At 42.1% G+C, this 27844-nt stretch overlaps 1 protein-coding gene across 2 annotated transcripts; it reads left to right on the top strand.

Moving 5' to 3' along the window:
• The first annotated feature begins 654 nt into the window (after positions 1-654).
• On the top strand, positions 655-26988 carry OLFML1 (olfactomedin like 1). 2 transcript variants are annotated; one of them, XM_023190013.2, is made up of 4 exons: positions 655-779; positions 1020-1149; positions 3203-3491; positions 24472-26988. In XM_023190013.2, exons 2-4 carry the CDS (start codon positions 1021-1023, stop codon positions 25260-25262), a joined length of 1209 nt encoding a protein of 402 aa, XP_023045781.1. In that variant the 5' UTR covers positions 655-779; position 1020; the 3' UTR covers positions 25263-26988. The 2 variants fall into 2 exon arrangements, with proteins under 2 accessions (XP_023045781.1, XP_031789821.1); XM_031933961.1 differs by having other exon boundaries at positions 749-1149; positions 3203-3226.
• Positions 26989-27844: the final 856 nt, after the last annotated feature.

Below are 27844 nucleotides of genomic sequence, written 5' to 3'. Positions count from 1 at the left end.
ATAAGAAGAAGGCTGGACTGCACAGACAAATTCAAAGATTTTACTACCTTGTCCTAGGGCTATAATTTATCTTCAATTGGACCAGGGCCTGCAGGAATTTAGTCCTACATATTTCTGGCCTGCAGCTACATGAAGGGAATTCTGCCTCTAGTGATTGAGAAAACTCAAGGATTTCCTTACAAAGGAATTTCACTTGTTGATGGCTTGACTCTGGAAGCATCACTGTATCAACGATTGTTATTATTCCTCTTAATCAAATTCTTCTCAGCTCCATCCTGAGATGTTTCAGCTGTCAGCCTGGGTGGCCAGGCCTGTAGCCCATTGTACCTTTCTGCCCAAGGGGCGATACAGCCCTGTGCACTGGCTGTTCAGAGATAGTGGTAGATCCATGTTTATTTTTCCTGGCTGTGCCTTTAAGAGCTGCAGGAATGTGAAGGGAGTCTGGATGAGGGGTGGGGTCTCCCAATAGGACTTCTGGGAAAAGGATCCTGGGAATTTCTGCCAGAAACTAAACTGAGATTCCAACTTTGAAAAGTTGGGGGTGGTTTCTGTTGGGGAAGGCCTGTGATTGGACTGCAGGATTCACTAGGGAGGAGGAAAGCAAAAGTAAAAAGGAAATAGCTAGGGCGAGGGAATAGCAGGGAAGCCATCTTCACCTCCCACCCCAACGCACACACAATTAAGCCTGGAAGCGGCGTGCAACCACTAGCCTGGGGAGGGTCCACATGTGTTAAGGGTGAAGGCAACAGATGCTGGACCCAGGGAGCTCTCTGCCACAAGCCAGTCTGCAAGGCCTCAGGGACCAACTTACCAACAGTTGGACTTGATCACTAGCTGGCAAACTGAGCTCATGCATCGGGTGGAATAACAAGCAGACTTTGCTCTCTGCTGTGCAAAACGCTGTTTTTAGAGGATTTGCCACAGCAGTGGATAGAAAGCAGGAGACCACCACTGGAACCCTTGAGACTTCTTTGAGGAGAGCCACAGCGTAAGAGATTACCCTGCTTGGTGTTTTGCAGGATGATGGTGGCCCTTCGAGGAGCTTCTGCATTGCTCCTTCTGTTCCTTGCAGCTTTTCTGCCCCCGCCGCAGTGTGCCCAGGACCCAGCAATGGTGCATTACATCTACCAGCGCTTTCGAGTCTTGGAGGTAGGTGGCATCTGTACACCTTGGACAAGGAACAGGCCTCCCAGAAATACCTTATTTTACCCATGTTTCTCTATCTACTGGGTTGTATTTTTCCCAGATAGCAAATGACACATTGCCAAAGTTACACTTCAAAATGCTCATAATCTAGCTGTTTAGAGCCCAACTCCAGAGTCCAGTGTGCCACTCCCAGACCTTAAGCACAGTTGCACTGTGTGCTCTGATTTGGCAGTTTGTCTCATCTGTAAAATGGGGATAATAGTAGAATTTATATTGTAATGCTATTCTGAAGATTTAATCCATAGCTAAAATACTGCCTGGCATAATGGTATGTATCTAAAATGTTGTTATTCACCATAGTTGATTTTTTAAAATATGAAACTTAAAAATGTTGGTCACTTTTTCTTCATGTTTAGTGTTTCAGGCTGATAATGAATTTCAGCTTTTCTTTTTGTCTTTTATGATAAACCATTAGGTCACTGTAAAAAGTCATGATATTGATGTATTGAGAAGTCTCAGTTTCTTTCGCTGAACTGGATTTAGATTTAGAAATGAGCAGATTTTAGCCAAGTTAAACAGAAAGAAAGCATTTGGGCTGCCACCTCATTAAAATGTGCAAAACCCAACATTTTGGCGGCCTGGACAGGCTCTCAGGGACAAATGTAACCCTCCACCCTAGCCTTTGCCACACCCTGGCACTGACTATTCATACTTAATGACTTGCTTTTGTACAAGCTAAACTGATAAATTATTTATCTTCTTTCAAAGATACTCTTATTGCTAATAATTATTTTCTACATTTTCCTGAAAAATCTTCATGTCCAAATTACGTGTTCTTCTAGTTACAGTCAGGGTAAAGTAATTCCACACAGCAAGCCGAACACATTTCCTAAGGGCATCCAGCCAACAGGCTGAGGCCTGGAGGCAGTGGATGAAGTGTTCCCAGATGAGCAGCCTCTTGTGCTTCTTCACTTGCTCCCTCCTGAGCCTCACCTCCTTAGAAGTGCCAGAATGATGCTCACCCAGGATCCCTCTGCATTTAGCACCGACTTGCCTTGGGAGTAAAGCCAGCCAAATCCCTGCAAATTGTCTTTCAATACCTTAAGAACTTGTCAAGGGTATAAAGTACAGACTAATCGTTTTATAGTTATGAATGTGGATTTGAAAAAGACAAGATCTTCCCACCCCAGTCCTGACCTGAAGTGAAGCTAAGTCGCAGGTGGCAGTCACTGTTAGCCAGCGCAGACACTTAACAACACAGTGATAGCATTCCCAGCCTGAGAAGCCAGTGTCAGAAGGGTAGGAAAAAAGAGGGTAGGGATTCAGGAAAGTATTTTGGGTCTTTCTGTCTTTCTCCCTTCAAAATAAACAGCCTTACATATTGCTGTTTGGAGCATACATTTTTACATTTGTGGACAGCATTTTGATAAACTATGGCAAATGAGCTTTAGGTCGACATTCTCTTTGACCAAGCAATCCCATTCCCATTCATTTATTCTTCTGTTCAGCAAATATTTATTGAGTATTATTATGTGCTTGACCCTGTGCCAAGTGCTAGGGATGGATATTCTGGAAATCTGTCTTAAAATAATCTGATGAAGATGTAAATACAAAGTTTTTTTCTCAGCATTGATCGAATGACAAAAAATTTAAAACTATGTAAATATACATCAAAAAGAGTCTAAGAATAAATAACAGGATATCAACTCAATGGAATGCACTCATTAAAGTTATGGTATAGGTATACATTAATTGGTATCTAAGTATGTTCACAATATATCTACAGGTGAAAAAGATGATACAAAACATATAGTAAAATCACATTTAAAAAATATATATTTATAATGTATGACTAAATGCTCAGGAAAACTTTTAAAAACTGATATACTAAAGTATCAATAGTACCTTTGAATTTAGGAATTAGGGGTGATTTCAATTTTTCCCCTATTTGATTATGTGTAATTTTCTAATCCTTTTCTATAAATGATAGCTATTTACATTATTTGGGTAATTTAAATAACAAGCAATAATTTGCAAATTTATTTTCTGACTGAAGCAAGGGCTGGAAAAATGTACCCAAGCAACAAGGGCATACATTCAAGAATTCCAAGAGTTCTCAAAAAATATATCTGTCATGCTGGGAAGATGTCAGACCTACACAAGTGAGTACAAGAGTGCAGTGGGTAACTTGGCACTGAGAGTTGAACGCGCCCAACGGGAGATTGACTACATACAATACCTTCGAGAAGCTGACGAGTGCATAGAATCAGAGGACAAGACACTGGCAGAAATGTTGCTCCAAGAAGCTGAAGAAGAGAAAAAGATCCGGACTCTGCTGAATGCAAGTAAGAAAACTGCATCTTTTCCTAGCCCTTCTAGGGACTATCATGCTCAGAAACACACAGACTCAGAGCAGTCAGGGAGCATCATAGAGTAATGAGAGTAAGAGCTGGAGGTGTGCTTTTGTGTGCATTGCTGAGAGAGAAAGGTATAAAGAGAACAGGTGTCCAAAGGGAAATCCATTCTCGGAAAGCCACTCTTTCTTTCACACAGAGTGCCTAAAGACTCCATAGAAGGTCGAGACTATAGTGCCAAAGGTCAGCCCAAGGAGACCACCTCCTGATAAACCTTGGTTTGGTGGAGATGTGTGGTCCCAGATTTTTTCAGGGAAAGTGGCAGTTTGGTGGATTCTACATCCAGTACCCAGGGTGTAGATAGTATCTGCAAATGTACCAAGAAACAGTCTTAAATTGGAAATGGCAACAGCCAACCCTCAGGGCTGGGAACTGCAGTGAATTACTACTGTGTGTGCTGTCTGAGATGGTGATAGGCATGGGGTGTGGTCTAATTTTGTGATCCATCAGAATCACTTCCTGGCCATTAAGAATAATGTGTAGCAGCTCAAATTATAATAAACAGTATCAGGCAATAAACACACAAATGACAAAGAAAAATTTTCTGTGCATGAGTCTATTTCATTAAAACAATGAGGGAGACAAATCTCCAACCTCAGGGTTTGTATTCTGAGATGTTTTCATTACAAATAGGAAGACTTTATTTACATGCTAATTACATCTGTTCCAGTTCAAGAACCTCCATCAGGGAAATGACATATAAGCTGAGTGCCATCATTGTACTAAAAGTTTCACGTACCTTCTCAATGTAATCCTTCTAAGAACTTCATGATCACTATAAGGAAAAGAGTCTTCCTAAATGAGGTGACACTTGGTCTGAGTTTTGAACAAAGAAGTTAGAAAAGAATGAGCAGAGGGTACTTCAAGTCAGGGCACAATATACCAAAGGCATGAGGGTACTGTAGCACCTTGACATGTAGACCCGCAAATATGGCTGAGTGAAAGATTTTTAGAGAGGTGACAGTAGGAAAACTAGGTTGAAGAGCTCAGCAGGACCTAGTTAATGAGAGACCTTGCATGCTAGATGAAGGAAGTTGAAGCTCACTGGAGAAACTACAGAGAACTATTGGGCAATATTAAACAAGGGCATGATACGGAGGAAGAGGGTAAAACTAGAGAGAGGAGACCAGTCAGGGAATGCTGAAATAATTTGGGCAACAAGTGAGAATGTTGGCATTAAGTGTCATGGGACAGAGAACAGGTGGATTTGAGAGCCATTGAGAGTTACAATCCACATGGCTTTCTGACTGCTAATTAAAAGTAAAGGATGAGTGAGAGAGATGAGTCTAGGATGTTTCCCAGGTTTTGGGCTTAGGTCATCGAATGGCTGGTATGAAATATATTGAAATGGAAAACTCAAAAGGAGTTTGGGAGCACTTATTACTGTATGATTTTTTTAGACCATTTACAATTTTGAAACTGTTTAGTTCATTTATTGGCTCACAGCTTATTTCCTACCTCCCTACCTGTAATGTCAGCTCTGTGAGAACTTGGAGCCCCCGTTTCATGTTCAATGCTGTGTCTCCAGTGCCTAGAATGGGGTCTATTCAATAAATAGTTTTCAGTGAGTAATTAAACAATTTAAAAAAATAAATGAATGGATGTAGGGATTGTCAACACAGGCAGAGGGCTTAGTCAGGCTTTGGGGGCAAAAAAAAAAAAAAAAAAACCCCAAAAAACATCTTATCTCTGAGTCAGAAGAGAGGAGGGTGCCTGGCCTATAATATGAAGCAATAGGTCAAGTGAGCAATCCTTTTTGGCCCTGACATTGTCCTGAGATGAATCATCCTCAAAGAGGGAGAAGCTGGGGGTAAGCACAGAGTGAGGGAAGGAAATGGGCCAACATAGATGAACAGGGGCTTCCTAGAATGCTCATGGAGAGGACTGGGTGCTAATGTGGCCTGATCTAGAATGTGTGTGAACTTTCACACTGGAGGGTCAGGCAGGACTCTAAGTCTGAATAGTTGTGCTGAATTGTATTCCTGAGCTGTCCCTGGTCCCTGGACACTCTCAGCCTACCAGGTGTTGAGATTACCCCTTCCCATTCCAGCTAGAGCTCAGTGGAGGTCCTGAGACTAGACTTGCTTTTTCAACCCCCATCCTCTGCCCCTCAGATACTGCAGTTCTGAAATATCCCCTCTCCTAGCTCTGTGGTATATGAAAACATTTCTGAACCTATCAGAGATTGCTGCATCCACATCTGTTGCCTCTGGAGCTCACATTTGATGCTGTGTTGGTTTGTAAATCAGCCAATACTTCTTGCCTCCCACTACTGGATGGGCCCTGTGCTGCACAGGAGGGATGGAGGACCAAGTAGGACACGTCTGCATCCTGCTCTAGCTTCCTTACCACTTCTCTTGCCTCCCACAGTCTGCCTGCTGTCATGTAGACTTTCCACAACACAAAATAGATCATAATTCTCCTCTGTGAGGAACATATTTTTGTCATTTACCATCAATTATCAACAACAAAAAAATCCATTCAAATCTCCTAGCTTTCTTTTACATAAGAAAGGCCCTTTACAAAGTGATGCAAGTTGATCTCCAGCTCCTTCTCCCATAACTTACCCAAATGCAGTTTAAATATACATATACATATATTTATGTATGTGTATATATGTATATATTAAAATATATATGATTAATATATATTTATATATATTTTCCTAGCAATCCTCTATGACTCAAAAATGCTGTGAATTCTTTGTGAAGACCTATGAGGGTGAGGATAGAGGTGAGGGGGCTGCCAGGCAGATTGGCCTACGGTGTTCCTGGAGCACTTCATTCATTCCTCTCAGGGAGCATCTCACATACCTGACCACACAAGTCTGTATGTGTTTGACTCCTCAGTCATTCCACAAACATACTAACATCTTCTTTTCTGCATTCACAGAGCCTAGGTCATGTCCTCCCATGGAGAAGGCCACAGAAATTGTTTACAGAGGAAATAATGATGGCAGAGTCCCCCGCAGAGCTTAGTTTAGGGAAAGATAAACCTAGAAACAAGCACAACTGTGTGATTAGTGCCCTTCCGACTTACTATTTTTAGAGGTTCTCTATCTAGGAGTAGACTTTGGAAGGTCAATTTATTCCCCTGTTAGGCACTGTTTTGTATTGTATATATTATGCACACTCCTGCTTTTTTGCCATTTCTTTTAGTAACCATGCCTATATCGGTTCTCATGCTGTACAACGAATTACCATAGGTTTAGCATCTTAAAACAATACACGTTTACTACCTCAGAGTTTATGTGGGTCAGGAGTCCATGCATGGCTTAGCTGGGTCCTCTGCTGGTACTTGTAGGGCTGGAACCCTCAGCTCCTACTTGTAGGGCTGGAATCCTCAGCTCCTACAGCCTCTCCCTGCCATAGGCACTGCATAACACATCTATTGCTCCTTCAAGTAGATGGAGAGTGCTTCTCTTTAGGAAGCGCTTAGTCCCTTTTTAAAGGGCTTTTATGTGATTCAGCCAGCCCACCCATAACTTCAAAATCAACTGATTTGGAACCTTATTTTTATATGCAAAATTCCTTCACCTTTGTCTTACAATGTAATGCAATCATAGAGTGCTGTCCTGTCATACACGCACAGGTCCTGCCCACACTCAAGGGAAGGGAATTACACTGGGCATATACACCAGGGGGTAAAAATCCTGGGGACTGTTTAAGAATTCTGCCTATCACAATGCTTTAGTTTGATAGGCTCAGCTGGTGCTACTAATTACCTGTACCTGCCTTCTTCCTGGAAGACTCTGATCTTCCTGTCTTCCAACCTTGGCCTATAGAGACTGTGCCAGTTACAGACCTTCCCCTAAAATCCTGAAGACTCAAGTTAGCACCCTTCTGTGGGCAAAATCTGTGGGATTATGGGCTAGGAAGGCATTGCCAGAGGTCAGTTCAGAGGGTTTCATTCATATGTATGCATTGTCTTAGAGAGTTTGTAAACCCCTACAGAATAGATGATGCAACTTCCTTGGAAAATTTAACCTTATATCTCAGGAGACTTCCAGGAAATTCTAGTACTAATTTCAATGGTTCTCACTTATTTTAGGAATATTATTCAGGCAACTACTAAGGGCCAAGTACTGAGAATAATAAGATAAAATGGCTCTATAATTAAGCCATTCCCTAGAGAGCTGTTCTCAACTCTTCAACCTTTATTTAGAGATTATCCCCAAATGACATTCACATGAGGGTTTCAACTCAGGGACATTTTGGGGGTAGGTACAATCTTAGAATCTTAACTCTCTCTCCCACTTTCCCACTCTTCCCTCTCTCTCTTCTTCTCTCATTTACACACATACACAATTTAGGATGCAAAGAAGTGAACACTATTTGAATATAGTCTAACTTATTTTTTAAAATTATTCCAAGTCTTTGAAACTATAACTATTATTAAAATAAACTTTTGCATTGCACTTTATAATTTATGACAAAGAATCATTGCCTCAGACACCCAGATTAAGAATTTATCCAACTGATACTCTTTGTAAGATTCCACAGGCTGCATTCTTGTGTGGATACAAGTATTAACCTCTTTTTAACTTGTAAATAGTCTGTGAAGAAAAATTCTCAAGGCAGTCAAAATAAGCCATTATGGCAGATTTTATTTTATTTCCTGTTGTCGTCCAGTTCTTTTTATTGCAAGGGTGCATGAAAGTTACCTCAAGTAAACTTCACCCTGCTGAATTAAATAACTCATATCTTTTGCTAGATCATGTTTCAAATAAGAAAGTCTGTTGCAACATATTTAAAGCCTCTGGGATCTATCTAGGTTTTATAAGTGTGCATGACCCATATTCAAAACCATTAAAAGCAAAACAACTAAACAAAAATCCCCGCTATTAACCAAATAAAATGTATCTGTTAGCCAACTCTCAAGGTCCATTAGTTTGTCATGAGCGGAACAAAATATTAAAAGAAGTATAACTAATTTGCAACAGATGTGTTTACCACAAAAGAAGGGATTGAAAGTATAAATGCAGGTATATTACAGGTGTGTGTGTGTGTGTGCACACGTGCGTGTACATGTGACTGCGTGCACCCAGCTATTTCTGCATTCACGGGGACAGCAACATTGGAGGTATGTGTAGAGTACAGCTTATCCTGTGCTTTCCCTTGGAGAGGCCACGCCCATGGATCACTGTGCTGGGTTCAGAAAGACCTACGTACATAGTACTTCTTTTGTTTATCCATCTGAAAGGCCTGTAGTCTATGAGAATACCTCCAATCCCATCACTACGGATTCTCATAGAGGATTAGCTTGTGGCTCCAGGTGCCCTGAACATCCACTCATTCTCGCTATAACTTAGTTGTTTTATTTATTCAACAAATGTCCAACTGAATTCTAGAAATATGTTGGCATTGTGCCAGGCATTAGAGATGGAATGTTGGATAGGATAACATTCTTGTCCTCAAAAAGCTTACGGCCAAGGGGAGAAGCTGTCTAGACAAATTCAGAGTGATAATGGCTCTGATGGAGGGATGCAAAGGATGTCACAAAAGCACAGGGGACAGGCATTAAGTAGATATGGTCAGGGTTGCCATGTAGAAGGGGGGATTATGGAATCTTGAAAGTAGCCCTCAAGCTGAGTTTTAATCATGGAAAAAAGCTAATTAAGTGGAGAATCAAGTAAAGGGCATTTCAAGAAAATGAAACAGCATCGTGCAGCACAAGCATAAATGGGCTCAGTGTGTTTGTGGAGCAAGTTGTTCAATGGAGCTCAGGTGAAGGAGGAAGTTGTAGAGAGGTGATGAAAGGACCAGACATGAGCTAAGCTCCTTTGCGCTAAACTAGTTGACACTTGCAAGCTGTAGGGAATCAGAATAATGCGAACAACGGCAATTAATATTACTGAATGTGTATTATGTACCACATAATCCTTAAGCATTTTACATATCTCACTGGACTATGTCATGCAATACTCACGATAACCCTGTGAGATATGTACTGTATATTATCTCCCATTTTATAGATGAGGAAACAAAGACACTGAGAGATTAAGTCATTTGTCCAAGGTCACACAACTAATAGATGGCAGAGCTGCAATTCGACCCAGACAGGCTGGGTCCTGCACACACTCACCTCTTCCATTGTGCTGTCTGCAGAGTAGTGATAAGAATGGGAGTATCGGGGCTCAGAGGAGGTTCATTCTGGCCACAAGGTGCAGAGCAGAATGGCAGTAGGGGAGACTGAGGGGACACAGAAGAGACAGGCTGAACCCAGTGAAGCCATCTCCAGGACTGCCAGGGAGGCACATGAGGTAGGAGCCTTCTGTTGTGAGAGTAGGTGCCTGGGCCCAGAAGTTCTAGCTGCTTCTGATCTTATCATGGGTCACAGTATGAAGACCATGTTAGTTTCCTGCTCACTACTGGATGATGGTTCCTACTTACAAACAGATTGGTTTTAGATTCTTAAACTCTGGCCAAGAAGGTCCAATTTTCTTTCCCTACCCTCTTGTTTTTTAGTTCCCTGCCATTTCTTCATTGACTTTTAAATAATAAAATTCCCGTGCTTTCCCCACTTTTTGCTCAGTTAACAGAATACTCACACACACACTTTCCTGGGCTAGAAATCTTCCCTTTGGCCCTTGTCTGACTGGTCACCATATCCAGTAGATTTTTCCTTGTGAATCTCTCTCAAGTGTACTCTTTCCACCTGCACTGCTCTCTCACCATCTCTAGTCTTGATTCCTACGAAAGCCTCCTTGCTGACCTTCCTGCCTCCCATGTCTCCCTGTTCTAGGGCTTATCCTATATTGCCACGGAGTAATCTTGCCAGAGTTACCACATTGCTGCTTTATCCCCTTCAATGGCAACCAAAACCTGCAGGGTAAAGCAACCCCCACAAAATAACATATAAAGAAAGTCCTTTACAACCTGACCCCCACCAGCCTGGCTCTCTTTGGTTTAAGTATGAAAGTAATATTTACAAGTTAAATAAAAACTATGACTATGGTATCCACTATATGTGTTGTGCTTACTTTTATCATAGAAGTGGATAAGAAGCCAACAATTGAACACGGCAACTTTGAGCATCCCTCAGCATCTTGTGCCACTGCTGCCTATCCCTATCTGTCTGGTGCTCTGTCCATCTCACCTGCTATTCTGAAAACGTAAACTATACCTCATGCATGCCTGAGTCATTTATGCTGTGTTCCCTAAGTCTATCATTGTGCATGCAACAGAGAAGGGGATCAATCTTTTCTGACCTGAAAGAATCGTTTATTCAAAAGTGGAGGGAACTATTTACCAGAGATAGCATTCAGCCCTTAAATCTGATGTCTTGTCTGATGACCACAACAACCTTGCTAGGTCAATACTATTATAGCTCCTTTTCAGATGAAGAAACTGTGGCTTAGAGAGTTCCACAGAGCCCATCTCCTCTCCCCACATTCCTGCCACATACAGGAGTATGCACCACCCCAGACACACTAGATCCATCTCTGCCTCTGTGTCTACTCACAATCTCCACCCCACCCTGTATCAGTTATCTGCTGCCACAATATTGCTACATAGCAAACCACGCCCAAACTTAGTGGGTTCAGACAACAATCGTTTATCATTTCTCAGGGGTCTGTAGGGTGGCTGGGTAGGCTCACTTGTGCACCTGCAGTCAGTGGCACATTGCCTAGGAACAGCTGGGTGAGGATGGCCTCAGCTGGGGTGACTGAGCTACCCTCTGTGTGGCCCCTGCTCCTGTATGACGCTAACCTGGCCCAGCCTCATGACGGAGGCAGATGTCTAAGAGAGAAAGCAGAAGCACACAAGGTCGCTAGGAACTTAGCCTGGTCACTTTAACACTTTGGTGTTCCAAGTATGGCTCTGAAGCTCACCCATCTACTACTATGACGTCTAGTTATACCCATATAAGGCTTTTCATCTCAATGTTCATGGAAACAGGCAGCAATCAAGACTGATTTTAAAATATGCAAACATCTACATGAAAGAAATGAGTCAGGCATTGGTATGATTAGCAGTTTTGAAGAAGTATCACCAAAGAACCAGCAAGAAGGCGGCTGCAAAGTTCAGGTTCAGGAAGCAGGCCCTAGACCATCACATGTTGAGAAAGGATAACAAGAATAGGATGAAATGAGATGCACTTCACAGGAAGAATCCATGGGGAAACAACAAAATGACTTTGTGTCTTCTAACTATACACAGGCGAATGGTATTGCCACAGCTAGAAATTGAGAGCATTTCCACCCTTTTCAGTTTGGAATATTATAGGAAACACACACACACACACACACACACACACACAATGCAAAAAATCAGCTCGGTCTTTAAATGAGAAATAAATAAAAACAAGAAGTTCATAATTATAACCTTGGAATGGTTACAATGTTGCTGCAGTCAGATAATTGGTGGAAAGTGGAAACTGATCAGCAATTCCCCAGAGCAGCCTAGGCAACAAAGCCAGACACCATCTCTATAAAACACAAAAAAATTATCCAGGCATAGTGGCATGTGCCTGTAGTCCCAGCTACAATGTAGCTGGGACGTCTGGGCTGCAGTGAATCTTGATCATGCAACTGCACTCCAGCCTGGGTGACAGAGAAAGACCCTGTCTCAAAAAAATAAATTCCCCAGAGGATGGCCCATTTTCATGCTTTATGTGAGTGTTGACAAGCCTGGATGCTTTAGGACAGTTCTTAAACTTTCAGGTTCAGAAACCCTTTACAGTCATAACAATTATTCAGGCCTCCAAATAGGTTTTGTTGAGGCTGGTTATAACTATTGACCATTTACCATATTCATAATTAAAATGGAGAAATTGTAATAATATGTACCAGATGCTATTCCAGGATAAGACATGCATCTGTGAAAAGAAAAACAGATAAAACAAAGCCCCTGCTTTATTTTTCTTTCATTTTTTAGAGCTGACATTCTTTTGAGGGAGGCCAAACAATAAATATGTTAGCAGATAAATGTATAATATGCAGACAGAATATAATAAGTACTATAGAGGAAAATAAACTAAGGAAAGGGGTTATGGAGACTTGGCCTCTTCCAGAAGGAGGCATTGGAAGGAAGTTGTCTATGTTGTCTGTGTTGGACTCCAGCTGTAGGGACCCCATGGTGGAGCCAGGCTGGACTCACACTCATACCTCACACATCTTTGCAGCTTCCACACTCTCCATTGAAGTTCTAAACTTGATGTTTTTGGGCAACATACATCTACGCATGTGAAAAGCCATGTGTCAAGTCTGTTTCTTTTTCATAATTTATTGCTATTATCAATAAAGCCGTTAGGGTTCAGGACAGGGTGCCATGGAATACTCTGAATTTAGTGCTGGAAAGCTAGAAAATCCTATGATATGGATTTAATAAAGGATTCTGTGTGATTCACTGAAACCAACATATAAAACACTTACTGTATGCCAGGCCCTGTTTAAGCCCTAACCCTGGGTTCACAGCCCTTCTGCAATGCCAAATTGCCCCATGGCTCACTGAATTTTATACAGTACCTATTTTCCTACTACCCATCCACTGAAGCACTCAGTGAAATATCACCTGCTAATCTATTTGATTTCTAGGCTGGCACAGTATGAAGTGGGATAGCAAGTTTGGAAACTGACAAACTCTGCATAATCTGAATCTAATTGGCTTCTGAGTTTGGAAAGTAAGCAGTAAATTGACTACTGAGGGAGATATATATTGTGTCCCAGGCACTTAGGATAAATAGAGTCTAAAGTGCTTGTAAAGAAACAAAGTGAATAATCAATTCTAGTTCAGCATAATAACTGCCCTGGAAGGGGTTACACAGAACGCTTTCAGCAGATGAGAATGACCATCTGACTGCTCTGCAGGAGCAGAGGATTTTGTTTTGAATAATGAGCAGGTGTATCCCAAGTTAGCAAAGGAGAGCTAAGGAGAAGTCTGAGCAAAGTCTAAAACTTGTGGGAAGCCATGGCAGGTTTGGTGACTAGTGACTAGCGTGATGAGGAAGTGACAAGAGAGGAAGTTGATTAAGCACTCTGCATGCTATGCTGAGATATCTGAAACTTATTCCGTGAGCAAAATCATGAAATACCCCTAATTTTTAGAATAAGTCCATGCTGACAATTTTATAGATATTTTATATCTGACTACAAGTCTGAAAGCCATCACCTTTGTCATCTCAGTGCCTACATCCTACCTATCAGCTGATTAGTATTGACAAATGTTTATGAACATGAATACAATCCAGATGGTTGTAAAAGTCATGTTTTATAAGAGCATTTCAGGAAGCAGTCAAAATACTCAAACCCTGAGTATTTAAGAGAATTCTCTTCTCTTTAATGAATTCGTCACTCTTCCCAAGCCAACCTGTTTTTCCTTCTCTGCTGCTATCTCATGTACCCTATCACCCCATTTTTGAGTCTGATTTGGTATCAACAGGTTCCCTCAATTGAATCAGTTATTAAGACCTGATCTCTCCTTTTTCTAACTACTTATATCCATCACTATTTGGATAGTTCTCATCTGGATCATACTTACAAACTCATTACCTGATTTCCCTCTGTCCTTCCCCGTCCCCAAGCCATTCTCCACCAGCAGCCAGACCAATGTTTCTGATCCTTAGCTCAGACTGAGTGACTCCCATATAAAGTAATACGTCTCACCAGATATTGAGAGTGTTGCTATTAAATCAGGGGAAAAGTATTTAAAAGATTAAAGTAAGTGATAATTGTGTATGAATTTACAAGTTATATGAAAAGATTCAAATAAGTAATACTTGTATATGAATTTACTGTGAGGTCTTGCGCCAAATTCTATCCTAATTGCTTGTCTGCAATTCTGCCTGAGGGGGAAACCCAGACTCTCATTCTCTGGTTTGCCAAGGAAACCCTGCATGTCATTGTCTCTGTTAAAAAAATTTGCATCTTGGCTGGACCCAAAGGTTTCAAATTTATTTCCCATCCTTCCCCAACCTTTTCTTCCTGCTAATTATCTCTTCTCAAGAGAAGCACAGCAGGGAGTTTTAACTTACCCTTTTACTTGAACACTGTAAATGTATTATCCTCAAATTCCAAAAGAAAAGGAATTGATAAAACCTACAGAGTATCAGCCCTGAAAACTACATATAGAGAGCATCCAACCTAAACCTCTTGTTTTACAGCTGGGAAAAACAAGGTTGGGTTGACAAAGGGACTTTTGGGGAGACACACAGAGCCAAAGGCTGAGTTCAGACCACTCACATCTCTGACTCCAAATGCTGGGTTTCATCTACAAAGGAAGGAATAGGAGAAGCAGAAGGAACACGGGGGGATTTTTTTTTTTTTTCCCAGAACTATGTTTCCCTGACCAAAACCATATATCCACTCTTGTGTTACTTCTCCAAGGGTTCTGCATTAGAAAAGAAGAGGGTAAAATAAGCATGTTTGTGTTGGTTTCTGCTGTATTTTATTTTACTGACTGATTTATTGTTTTGTTTTGTTGTTGTTGTTTGTTTGTTTGGAGACAGGATCTCCCGATGTTGCCCAGGCTAGAATACAACAATGCACTCTCAGCCTACTACAGCCTCAACCTCCCAGGCTCGAGTGATCCTCCCAACCTCAGCCTCCCACGTAGCTGGGACTACAGGAGTGTGCCACCAAGCCCAACTAATTTTTGTATGTTTTGTGGAGTGAGGTCTCACTATGTTGCCCACGTTGGTCTTGAACTCCTGGACTCAAGGGATCCTCCCACCTCAACCTCTCAAAGTGCTGGGATTACAGGCATGAGCCACTGTGCCCAGTCATTTCTACTGTATTTTAAATGAACATTTTATTATGGGAGAGATATTAACAGGCCTTGTTCTTAGACACAGTCCCTCCGTAGCTGGGCTGCAAGCCTGTTGGCTTCTCTTCAGGCAAGAAGGATGGGAAGGCTGGGGGCTTCCTAGTCAAGGCCCCTAGTCTGTGACTAGGTCCCAGAGAGCCCATTGCCCTCATCCACCCTTCTGCACACCCAGATGCTATTCATCCTTTCCCTCCACATGCATACATACACATCACTGTGCCCTTGGGGCTGGCTGGAGGGGTCCTGACTGGCTGCCTCCCAGCTCAGACTGAGCTCAGAGGACTGCATCCCCCTTTATGGCTGTGTGACCTTTCCAAGTAATGTATATAGGCCTTAATGTTTTCTCATTTGGAAAATGAGGATTGAAACACCTACCACTTAAGCTTATTGTAAGAATTGTGAGTTCTACATTTTAAACTTATATTAAAACATCATAGTATCCCCCACCAATATATATAATTATTTGTCAATTAAAAATAGAAATTTTAAAAAGTTAAAAAAAAATTATATAGGGCTGGGCATGGTAGCTCACATCTGTAATACCAGCACTTTGGGAGGCCAAGGCAAGGAGGATTGGTTGAGGCCAGGAGTTTGAGACCAGCCTGGTGAACGTAGCAAGACCCTGTCTCTAAAATAATCAAATAAAAAATGCTTAAAAACTTTAAAAAAAGAATTATATTAGTTAATGTGAAGTGTCTAGCACAGTACCAAGCATACTATATGTCAGATATATTTGTAGGATATTTATTAACTTCTCTAGCCCTTGTGCTTGTTCCTTAATAGGAATAGCTTCTGGGCTTTTCTCACAGCCAATAGACCTTCCCTCTTATCCCATAAAAGTCCTCTATGGTCACTCACAGGCTTAAACCCTTACTCATCCTCTATAAATCAGCATAGAATCAGGGAAGAGCAGAGGCTTCACATGGGACAGGTTAGGCTTGGGAAACTGAAGAAAAGTCTTTCGGGCTCAGGTGGAGGGGTGGCCCTGGTAAACAGGGCAGATCATTCCCCATCCTTCTGCACGGCAGCCTATGGACCCCAGTAGCTCAGTGTGTCAGGGGGTCCTTCTGTTAGCTGCTCCTGCAATGCATAAGGTTCCCTGTTGTCCCAGACTTCTCCACACTCCCCAGGGCTTTGGCTTCCTATAACCCGGGCTGAACCAGGACAATGTTGACCCGGAGGCCACAAGAAAGCAACCCCTCAGGCTAATGAACCATGTCAGCAGGGCAGCATGGGGGCAGCTGACGGCTGAGAGACTTCTACAGCTTGCCTCCAAGTCTAGCTTTGGCCACAGTGTGAGCCAGGCAAGGCCACTGTGTCCCTGGGAACAGCCAGTGATGTCATGACCACTGAAAGGACTGACTTCCTGAGACTCAGCTCTTCCCAGCTAGGGTTGCTCCCACCCCCACTTCTGTCATGTATTCCCTTCATGAAAACCTTGGGTCAGATTTTTTAATGGAATAATGGGTTTGAAAGTATCTTAAAAGCTTTAAAGTACTTTACAAATTATTATTTACTTAAGATGGGCCTGCAGTCAGAACTCTGGAAGTGCAGTAATATTTAGACTTTAGAATAATATCTGCTTAAATGAGACTATTTTTAAATTCATTCAACAGATATTTACGAACCCCCAACTCACTGAGTTAGGCACTGGGACACAACACTATCCATGAAGATGAAGGAGCAGAGACTAGAAGCCTGGGAGCGGGAGAGAAGAACGATGAGCTAGTAAATAAAACAGACGAAATAATTAAGAATATGATAAGCAATCTCAAGGAAATAAGAAAAGGGCTAGAGTAGACAATTTTTGGGTGGACATATTTACATAGTGTGGTCACAGGAAGCCTCTTAAAGACATAATATTGAAAGTGAGACTTGAAGGCTAAATAGGAGCTAACTGTGGGAAGATCAAGAAAAAGAGCACTCCAGGCAGAAAATTGCAAGTGCAGGAGCCCTGAGGCAGAAACACACTTGACATCCTGGGAGGATGGAAGACAACCAATGTAATCACAACACAGTGAGCAAGGGGAGAAAGGTATCAGGGAAAGTCACAGAGAAAGGCAGGGGCTACATTATGTAGATTCCTTAGGTAAGGGTTTAGGATTTTATTTTAAATATGATTGAAAGGGTTTAGCCAGGCCAGTCACATAATTTATGTTTTCAAACAGATCACTCATACCGCTTTATGGAGAACATACTAACTATAGGTAAGTAAGAATAAAATCAGGGAGACAAAGTAGAGACTATTGTAGTGGTCTAGGCAAAAAGTGATGATGAATGGATTCCAGGGAAAAAAGAGGTAGTAGGTTGAAAGTGAGATGTATATTTGAGTATTTTCATGTAACATTATAATTTTTCTTTTTCTTTTTTTTTTTTTCTGGGTGGAGTCTTGCTCTGTCTCCAGGATGGAGTGCAGTGGCGCAATCTCGGCTTACTGCAACGTCTGCCTCCCAGATTCAAGCAATTCTCCTGCCTTAGCCTTCCAAGTAACTGTGATTACAGGAATGCACCCCATGCCTGGCTAATTTTTGTATTTTAAGTAGAGATAGGGTTTTGCCATGTTGGCCAGGCTGGTCTTGAACTCCTGACCTCAGGTGATCTGCCCAACTTGGCCTCCCAAAGTGCTAGGATTATAGGCGTGAGCCACCATTCCTGGCCTTATATAATGTAAAGAGAAGTTATACTATCAGGATTTGCTGGTGTTGGAGAATAGAAGGAAAGAAATCAAGGATTTCTAAGTAAGAAACTTGGTTTATGGATCTTGCCTGAAGTGGAAAAGGTAGGGAGAAAGAGAGTTTGGAGGATAAAAGTCAGAGTTCTGCTTTGGACAGGTTAAGTTTGAAGATATCCAAGTAGGGACATTGAATAAGCAGGTAGATAAATAGGTTTGGGACTAAGTAGATATCCAGATAGGGGCTGAAGATATAAAGTTGGTAGTCATCATTATTTAGAACTTCCATGGTCTCAGAGATAGAATGGAATGACTTAGAAAGTGATTGTAGACAAAGAAAAGAGGAGGCCTGAGGATAGAGTATTTAAAAGAGGAAGATGAGGAGAAACGGGAAATGGACACCAATAAACAACAATCCAGAAAGATGGGAGGACAAACATGAGGGGGATATCCCAGAATCAGGAAGAGAAAGAGTTTCGAGGGAAAGTATTGACCAAATAATCAAATTTGGCTGTAAAGTTGATAAGGATGAATCCTGTGAATTGACCCTTGGATTTGCCAACATGGAGGCTGTTGGTGACCTTGACAGAAACTGATTCAGAAAAATGGGCAGCGGAGTTTAGACCAGTGGAGAACTGAAGTCTGATTAGAATGGCTTAGAGGATCATTGGAAGTAAGGAAACACCTCTTTCAAGAAGTTTTAATATAAAGTGGAATAGAGAAATGGGGCCATGCTAGTAGGTTTTTCCAGGATGGATGATTTACTGAATGATCCAATAGGGAGGAAGAGACTACTGAGGCAGGAAAGGGAAGATAATTTCAGGTGATAAGTTCTTGAGTAGGTGAAAGGGTAAGAGATCCACTGCAAAAGTAAAGGACGCAAGAAGGACGGCAGAGAATGTAGGGTCGGGAGCAGTTTGTTGATGGATTTGGTTGTTGAAAATCCATTATTCATTCAGAAAATACAAAACTACTATGTGCCAGATGCTATTCTAGGAACAAGACATACAGTAGTGAATGAAACAGATAAGACAAAGCTTATACCCTCATGGCATTTACATTTTATTGAGGGGAATCAAGCAATAATATGCTAATGACAAATGTATAATATGTCAGACAAAATAAGCACTATGGGGACAAATGATCTAGGGTAAAGGAGTCCCTGGAGAGCTGGAGAAGAGGGTTGCCTTTTTTATACGGTGATGGGAAAAGGTCTAAATGATCAAGAACCATTTGAGAACAGGCCTAAAGGCAGCAAGGGAAGAAGCCATGTAGATATTTGTTTCCAAGCAGAGGTAACAAAAAGTGCCAAGTTCCTGAGGCAGGAGTATGTTTGGTACAATCTGAGAAATAGCAGAAGTCAGTGTGGTAGAAAAAAATGAACAAGGTGGAGAAGTTGTAGGGGACAAGGAGTGGGAGAACAGAGAGAGAAGCAATAGGGGAACAGCTTATATGTGGCTTTGGAGGTAAAGACCCAAGCTTTATCCATTTCACTCTGAGTGAAATGAGAAGCCAATGGAGGGTTTCAAGCAGACACAGGACATGATGTGACTTATATTTTAAAAGCCTGCCATTGGCTGCTGTAGGAATTGGACTATGGGAGGCAAGGATAGAGGCATGAACACCATGTAGGAGACTGCTGCTACAGTACTCCAGGCAGGAGATGGTGCAGTTCTCCTAGGATTGCTTCTACTTTCTCATGGAGTAAGTGGGACGATCTCCATGCGAGGGTATGATGGAGGCTTGCAGGGAAATGAGAAAGTGTGATAGTCATATGGAAAGCGTGATAGGACTGCTGCCCACACAGCTGGCATATAACAAGCAGTTTGCTAACATGCTTGCTTACCTCCGAACCTCTGGGACTCATCTCACTGTGCATCTCTCTTCCTCCTGTCCAGTCTTCTTTCCTTCATTCTGTTTCTTGTCCTCTGACTCCAGTTGACCTTCAGTGGACTTTAAGAACCCAAGCACTGATTAAGAAAATGACAACCTGCTGACACATCCAACTTTTTTTTTTTTTTTTTATTTTTTTTTTTTTTTTTTGAGACAGGGTCTGGCTCTCTCACTCAGGCTGGAATGCAGTGGCATGATCTCAGCTCACTGCTACCTCTACCTCCTGAGCTCACATGACCCTCCTACTTCAGTCTCCTGAGTAGCTGGGACTACAGGTGCACACCACCACACCCGGCTAATTATTGCATTTTTTTGTAGGGATGGGGTCTCACTCTGTTGCCCAGGCTGGTCTTGAACTCCTGAGATCAAGTGATTTGTCTGCCTTGGCTTTCCAAAGTGCTGGGCTTACAGGTGTGAGCCACGGTGTCCGGTCCACATCCAGCTTCTTATACCAGAGCCTTTCAAAGGATTTGAAGGAGCTCCTTAGAGTACTCAGTTGTCCTTTAAAGACTATCTAACTATCATTCCACCACCTCACACCCAGAAGTCAATGAGGGAGGCCCAGGATTCCTATGCTCTTATTAAGACTACTCTTTCCTACCCATAATAGAAACTTCAGCAGGATTTGCGGTAGACCTGCAAGTTTCCTCACGCTCCTAGCAAGACCACCACTCCCTGCTTCCATGACATTGCTCACCTCACAACAGATGGCCTGATAAGGCAGTCTCAACAAGAAGTCCACAATTGGCTGGGAGTGGTATCTCACGCCTGTAATCCTAGCACTTTGGGAGGCCAAGGCAGGAGGACCACTTGAGTCCTAGAGTTTGAGACTAGCCTGGGCAACATAGTAGACCTCATTGCTGCAAAAAATAAACAAAATTAGCTGGGCCTGTTGGTGTGCATCTTTAGTACTAGCTACTCAGGAGGAGAAGGTGGGGGGATTGCTTGAGCTCAGGAGGTTGAGGCTACAGTGAGCCAAGATCATGCCACTGCACTCTAGCCTGTTTAATAGAGTAAAAAGCTGTCTCCAAAAAAAAAAGTCCAAAATTAGAACTGCGACTTTTCTTGAAATGACCAGTAGAGCTGATTTTATCCTGATTCACATCAATCTTCAAGGAGGAAGAATTGACCATGCTCCAGGAAGATCAAGTAAAATATGGACATAAAATATCTATTTGAGTTTTCAGTTATGAGGTTCCTGGTAACATTATAAAGAATAATTTCTATGGAGTTATGGTGAAGTAAAAGAATGGGAGGTGAAGATGTAGATACAGAGTATAGCCTATTCTGTAGGAGAAGCTGGCTATAAAATGATGGAAAGAGATAATGAAGCAACTAGAAAAAGGTGCCTAGTTGAAGGTGAATTGTTGTTGTTGTTTTAATGTAGGCTAGATGCTTATAAGCTAAAGCTAAGAATCTAGTAATGAAGGAGAAATTAAAGATAACAGAAAAGGGATAATTCATCAAGGAAGTCTAGAGGAAGCCAGGAAAAGATGAGATCACAGTACCAGTGAATGTATTCATCTTGGACAGGAGAAATGACACAGTTTCTTCTAAGATGTGTGTGAGGGTAGCAACAGGGGAACAACTAAAGAAAAGTTTATAAGTGAGGAGACAGGAAGTGTAAACAGTTCATGTCTAATGGTATTTGTTTTTTCAAAGGAATTAATCTGCTGTTGGTGAAGGGACTGGCCAGGGCAGGGTTGGTGGGGCGGGGTAGGGAAGATATTAGTATTATGTGAAGATGGTACGCTAACCATGAAGACCAGTATGGTATTTGGGGCTCAGTTGACACTGGAGACCCCTTATGTCTAGTGACACCAATATACACTACTGTGAGTTTTTCTCCTCCATCAACACTCAACTCCAGGACAAGGCAGATGTTTGAACTCATTCTGGGCCAGGGACTTTTGTTGGGTGGATATTGTGGCATAACTAGGGGTTGATGGGAGAGAATGCCAATGAGAGAGCTATTACAGTGATTTAGGCTGTATAGGAAAGAAAGCAAGGTCAAGAGAGGGCTGATGACCTGGGAGAAAGTAGAGGCCAAGGGACTGGAAGGCATGAGCAAAGGAGTGAGGAATGGAAGAATAACCGTGGTGAGTGGGATACTGGGGTTTTCGATTTCAGATATGGAATAGTTGTTGGGAATGGGAGATTCAGAGTATAACCCTGGAGAAGGATGCTAATGTGGTTTAAAAGTAAGTTTCCATGGAATTGAAGAGGTGGACATGCTCCATGCATATAGGGTAGTGTCCTTGAGAATTGCCAATGATTTAGACTGGAAGGAGTTGACAGCATGAGACACAAAGCATGAATACTAAAAAGGAAAATATTTTGCTGTAGGTGGGAAGAATAGTAGCCTGAAGTGGCACTGAGGAGCTAGAAAACTGTAACTCCTTCATTTTACTTCACTTTTCTCCTTTCTTCCAGTTTAGATCATTTATCATCCCACTTGGATTAAAGAAATAATCTACTAATTGATTATTTTGGTCTCACTCCAAATGTCCATCATACACAGGACTTCTAGCTTAACCTTGTGGAACAGTCTTGACAGCCCTTATTTCACTCCTGCTCAAAAACTTCAGTATCTCTCCATCTATGGAATAAAATCCAAATTCCTTAGCCTGGCCCTTAAGGTTCCAGGCGTAGAGATGGCTTCAATCTACTATAATTGACCCTTGGATAATGTGGTTGCTAGGGGTGCTGACCCTTGTGTGTTGAAAATTTATGTGTAACTTTGTTTTTTTTTTTTTTTTTTTGAGATGGAGTCTCACTCTGTTGCCAGGCTGGAGTGCAGTGGCATGATCTTGGCTCACCACAACCTCCGCCTCCTGGGTTCAAGCGATTCTCCTGCCTCAGCTTCCCAAGTGGCTGGGACTACCAGCACGTGCTACCACACCCAGCTAATTTTTGTAGAGACAGGGTTTCACCCTGTTGGCCCGGATGGTCTCAATCTCCTGACCTTGTAATCTACCCATCTCAGCCTCTCAAAGTGCTGGGATTACAGGTGTGAGCCACCGTGTCCAGCCTATGTGTAACTTTTAACTCCTCCAAAACTTAACTACGGATAGTCTACTGTTGACCAGAAGACTGACTGATAACATAAACGTCGATTAACACATATTGTGAATGTTAATCTGGTCCTTTCTTATTTACAAATCCAGACAAAGAGAAAGCTGCCTCTGAAGTAATGCGTTACAGCTGGGAGAAAGAGCACTGTGACTTTATTCTAAAAATAAAGTAAGCTAGAGAAAAGAAAATGTCATTAAGAAAATCATAAGGAAAGAAAATAGATTTACTGTTCATTAAGTGGAAGTGGATCATCCTAAAGGTCTTCATCCTCATCATCCTCTTCACACTGAGTAGGCTGAGAAGGAAGAAAAGGGGTTGGCTTTGCTGTCTCAGGGCTGGCAGAGAACGGAGAGCACCCACATTTTAATGAGATCTGCATAGTTAAAGCTCATGTTCGAGGGTCAACTGTACTTTGCTTTATATATCTAGTTTGAAGCAACATCAAACATTAGCTTGTATTGGTCTAAACTCTACACTTCTTTGCCTAATCTTAGAGTACTTTCCTGAAAGTGGTTTTGTTTGCTGTCTGGAATGCTTCTCCACTCCTCTCTAAATATTCAACTCCATTTATCCTTCAAGGACCAAATCAAATACAGATTCTTCCCTGCATCAAATGACATTTCCTTTCTCTATTCTTCTTAAAATTCCACTTTACTCCCTATATTCTAGTTAGTCCTGGACTTAATGGAAAGAACCATGCCCAATTTATGCTCATAACCCCAGCTCATAATACCTCGCTCATTATCTTGCTCCTTGTAGGTATCCAGGTCTGCTAACTAAATGCATTCATTCATACATTCATGAATAAATAAATAGAGCTCTTATAATGTTGTAGTCGTGTTAAGGGTCAGAATCCTTCACTAGGAGATAATCTCCTCGAGGTGTAGGGTTGATATTATATTTTTTATCCTCCATACTTAGAACCATTCTGGAAACATTGTAACCTAAGTACACAGTACAATAAAATCGTGGTAAATGGAATTGAATTAGTGTCTTCACACCTAAGTCATTCTCACTGTGTCAATCCCAAGTGCTCTAGACAGTGAACACGGTCTGTGAAACAGCAAATAGCTGTTAATATCCTGAAGTGAATAAAATGCTGACTCTTAGAACTGGATAGCAAGTCTCTTAACAGAGACTTTCTTTATTCTTTCATTGAGTCATACAATGAATTGTGGTTGATCTATATACAATAACTATTATAGACGCTAAGGAAAAAACAATCTGTGAAAATAAGGAGGTGAAAGAATGGGCTTAGCTTCTTGCTGGGATTTAAATGCCCTTTTTCTTAAGGAAACAAAATGCATGCCTATGTTGCATTTTCACTCTAGGATTTTCCAAGGGAAACCCTTCTTCTAAGGACTGTCATGTCACAGTAGAACTGAAAATATTCCCTACCAGTATTAAACCTGAAAGGAAACAAGATTTACCAAGCACAGTGAGCCTTTCAGAAAGCAGACAGCTCATGTTTATAAAGTAATCTCTCCTTTTTCTCCTGTTTGGCCAGGCTGTGACAACATGCTGATGAGCATAAAGTCTCTGAAAATAGTGAAGAAGATGATGGACACACATGGCTCTTGGATGAAAGATGCTGTCTATAACTCTCCAAAGGTGTACTTGTTAATTGGATCCAGAAACAACACTGTTTGGGAATTTGCAAACATACGGGCATTCATGGAGGATAACACCAAGCCAGCTCCCCGGAAGCAAATCCTAACACTTTCCTGGCAGGGAACAGGCCAAGTGATCTATAAAGGTTTTCTATTTTTTCACAACCAAGCGACTTCTAATGAGATAATCAAATATAACCTGCAGAAGAGGACTGTGGAAGATCGAATGCTGCTCCCAGGAGGGGTAGGCCGAGCATTGGTTTACCAGCACTCCCCCTCAACTTACATTGACCTGGCTGTGGATGAGCATGGGCTCTGGGCCATCCACTCCGGGCCAGGCACTCATAGCCATTTGGTTCTCACAAAGATTGAGCCGGGCACACTGGGAGTGGAACATTCATGGGATACCCCATGCAGAAGCCAGGATGCTGAAGCCTCATTCCTCTTGTGTGGGGTTCTCTATGTGGTCTACCGTACTGGGGGCCAGGGCCCTCATCGCATCACCTGCGTCTATGATCCACTGGGCACTATCAGTGAGGAAGACTTGCCCAACTTGTTCTTCCCCAAGAGACCAAGAAGTCACTCCATGATCCATTACAACCCCAGAGATAAGCAGCTCTATGCCTGGAATGAAGGAAACCAAATCATTTACAAGCTCCAGACAAAGAGAAAGCGGCCTCTGAAGTAATGCATTACAGCTGGGAGAAAGAGCATTGTGGCTTTGGCAGCTGTTCTACAGGACAGTGAGGCTACAGCCCCTTCACAATATAGCATCCTCTAATCACACACAGGAAGAGTGTGTAGAAGTGGAAATACATATGCATCCTTACCCAGATGTCACTGCCTTAGGTATCTTCCAAGAGCTTAGATGAGAGCAAGAGCATATCATTAGGAAAGTTTTAACAATGTCCATTACTCCCCCAAACCTCCTGGTTCTCAAGGCTGACCACATTCTGATACAGCTTACTTCAAGCCTTTTCTTTTACTCCCCACCAGCATTTACTGTAACTCTGCCCTCTTCCCTCCCACAATTAGAGTTATATACCAGCCCCTAATATTCAACACTGGCTTTTCTCTCCCCTGGCCTTTGCTGAAGCTTTTCCCTCTTTTTCAAATGTCTATTGATATTCTCCTATTTTCACTGCCCAACTAAAGTACTATTAATATTTCTTTCTTTTCTTTTCTTTTTTTTTTTTTTGAGACAAGGTCTCACTATGTTGCCCAGGCTGGTCTCAAACTCCAGAGCTCAAGAGATCCTCCTGCCTCAGCCTCCTAAGTACCTGGGATTACAGGCATGTGCCACCACACCTGGCTTAAAGTACTATCTCTTATTGAGGTCTAACCTCTATTTCCCCTAGCCCTGTCCTTCCACTAAGCTAGGTAGGTGTAAAAATAAAGTGAAAATGTTAACATTTGAATACCACTTTCCAGGTGTAGAGTGTTTGCACATCATTTAATTCTCATTTCACCCTTGCAAAACATGCACAAGTCTTTACAGCTGTCATTCTAGAGTTTAGGTGAGTAACACAATTACAAAGTGAAAGATACAGCTAGAAAATACAAATTCCAGTCTTTCAATTGCCCAAGGAAACATCAAATATGTAGGTTTGTTCACCTACTCTTATAGTCAATGTGTTCATCATTTCAGCCTAAAAATAACAGTCTGCCCCTTTAGCCAGTTTTCATGTCTGTGCAAGACCTTTCAATAGGCCTTTCAAATGATAATTCCTCCAGAAAACCAGTCTAAGAGTGAGGACCCCCAACTCTAGCCTCCCCTTGTCTTGCTGTCCTCTGTTTCTCTCTTTTTGCTTTAAATTCAATAAAAGTGACACTGAACAAATAACCTCATTAGGTTATATTTGCCCACATACCCTAAGCATAAAAGCTTTCTGGGAGTGCTGCTCATGTTAGGTTTACTGTGAATGATTTCCAACACACTGAGGCCCTTAGTAAATATTCTGGAATCTGGACAGACGTCATAGAGCAGGCAAGCGACTCTGCCACAGCAGGCATGCCCTGTGGCACCGAGGGCAGCATGCCTCTTGACAGGGGCTTCCCCAGTGTTTCCCACATGTTTATCCAATTCAGCTAAGTTCAAGTCACAAGTGCAGGCTGTGGTGCCAGTCTGTGTCACGTGCTGAAGCCTCTGTCTTTCCAGGTTGGTCACATGAGAAGGTTTGCTTTGTGTGCTTGCAGCTGTTTTCCTGTCTTTGCCAAGCCCAGGCTGGGACCATAGGCAGTGAAGAGAAAATGTTTTTTTCCATAGCATTTGAGTAGATCTTTGGCAAAAGGGAATTACTCAGTCCATGGATACACTGTAATTACCCACAGTTCTAACAGAATGGTATAGAGAGCCCAAATCCTTTGTGGAATGAGACAGGTATGAATAAAATAAATGTGATATTACCTGCCCTGTTACCCACCTATTTCACAGATATAAGCAATGTAGGCTGCCTCACAGAGGATAATGGGGTAGATTTATCAATAGGAGTGAGTCCTGCAACCATAGTTCCTTTGGAGGCACAGACGAGAGGTTCCCTGAAATGTGCTTTCTAGATTCCATCTGGGATATGATTTGATTGACAGCTCTGTGGGGCACATCTGCCCCTAACAACTCACCTTGGTAGCTACCTTAAATCCCTGCGGCTCGAATCACTCTTTTAGGTCAAGACATTTTCTCCAGGAAGCCCCTGTTAAGGGACCACTTTACTTCTTGTGAGCCAGGGCAGGTCAGTATGCAGTCCTGGGAATAGGGTTTCTTTCAGGTTAACTTTTTAGCTCTGGGGTCTTGTTGGATTTAAGTGAAGACTGACATCAACATGACCAACATCAGTGATTCTTAAACTTTATTGCACATAAGAATCACCTGTGGAGTTTTAAGAGTCCTCATGCCATGGCCATACCCCCAAGACCATTAAATCAGAACCTCTGGAGATGGATCGAGACATCAGTATTTTTAAAGTCCCTTCCCGCAATGTGGTTCCAAAGTGCAAAGAAGCTCCAGAGCCGGTGACTTAGAACATTTAAAAAGATGATTGTATCGTTTTAAGAACAGGCTAGCAGTTTCTGGAGGCTGAGATAAGGGAGTGGGTCCACTAGGGCATTAAAGTGTGGAATTTGGAAACAGCCACGAACTCTTGTGAACTGTGGCAGCATCGGTCTACAAAAGCCTCTCTGCTGCTATTTTAAGGAAGTGAAAGAGAACTGAAGGGTGTCCTGTTGTAACACAACTCTTGTGGGCCCCAGCCTTCCCCTGCTGGCTCTGCTCTG

This window comes from Piliocolobus tephrosceles, chromosome 13 (assembly GCF_002776525.5).
Source record: "Piliocolobus tephrosceles isolate RC106 chromosome 13, ASM277652v3, whole genome shotgun sequence".
NCBI lineage: Eukaryota > Metazoa > Chordata > Mammalia > Primates > Cercopithecidae > Piliocolobus > Piliocolobus tephrosceles.
This window is presented reverse-complemented; position numbering and strand designations above follow the sequence as displayed.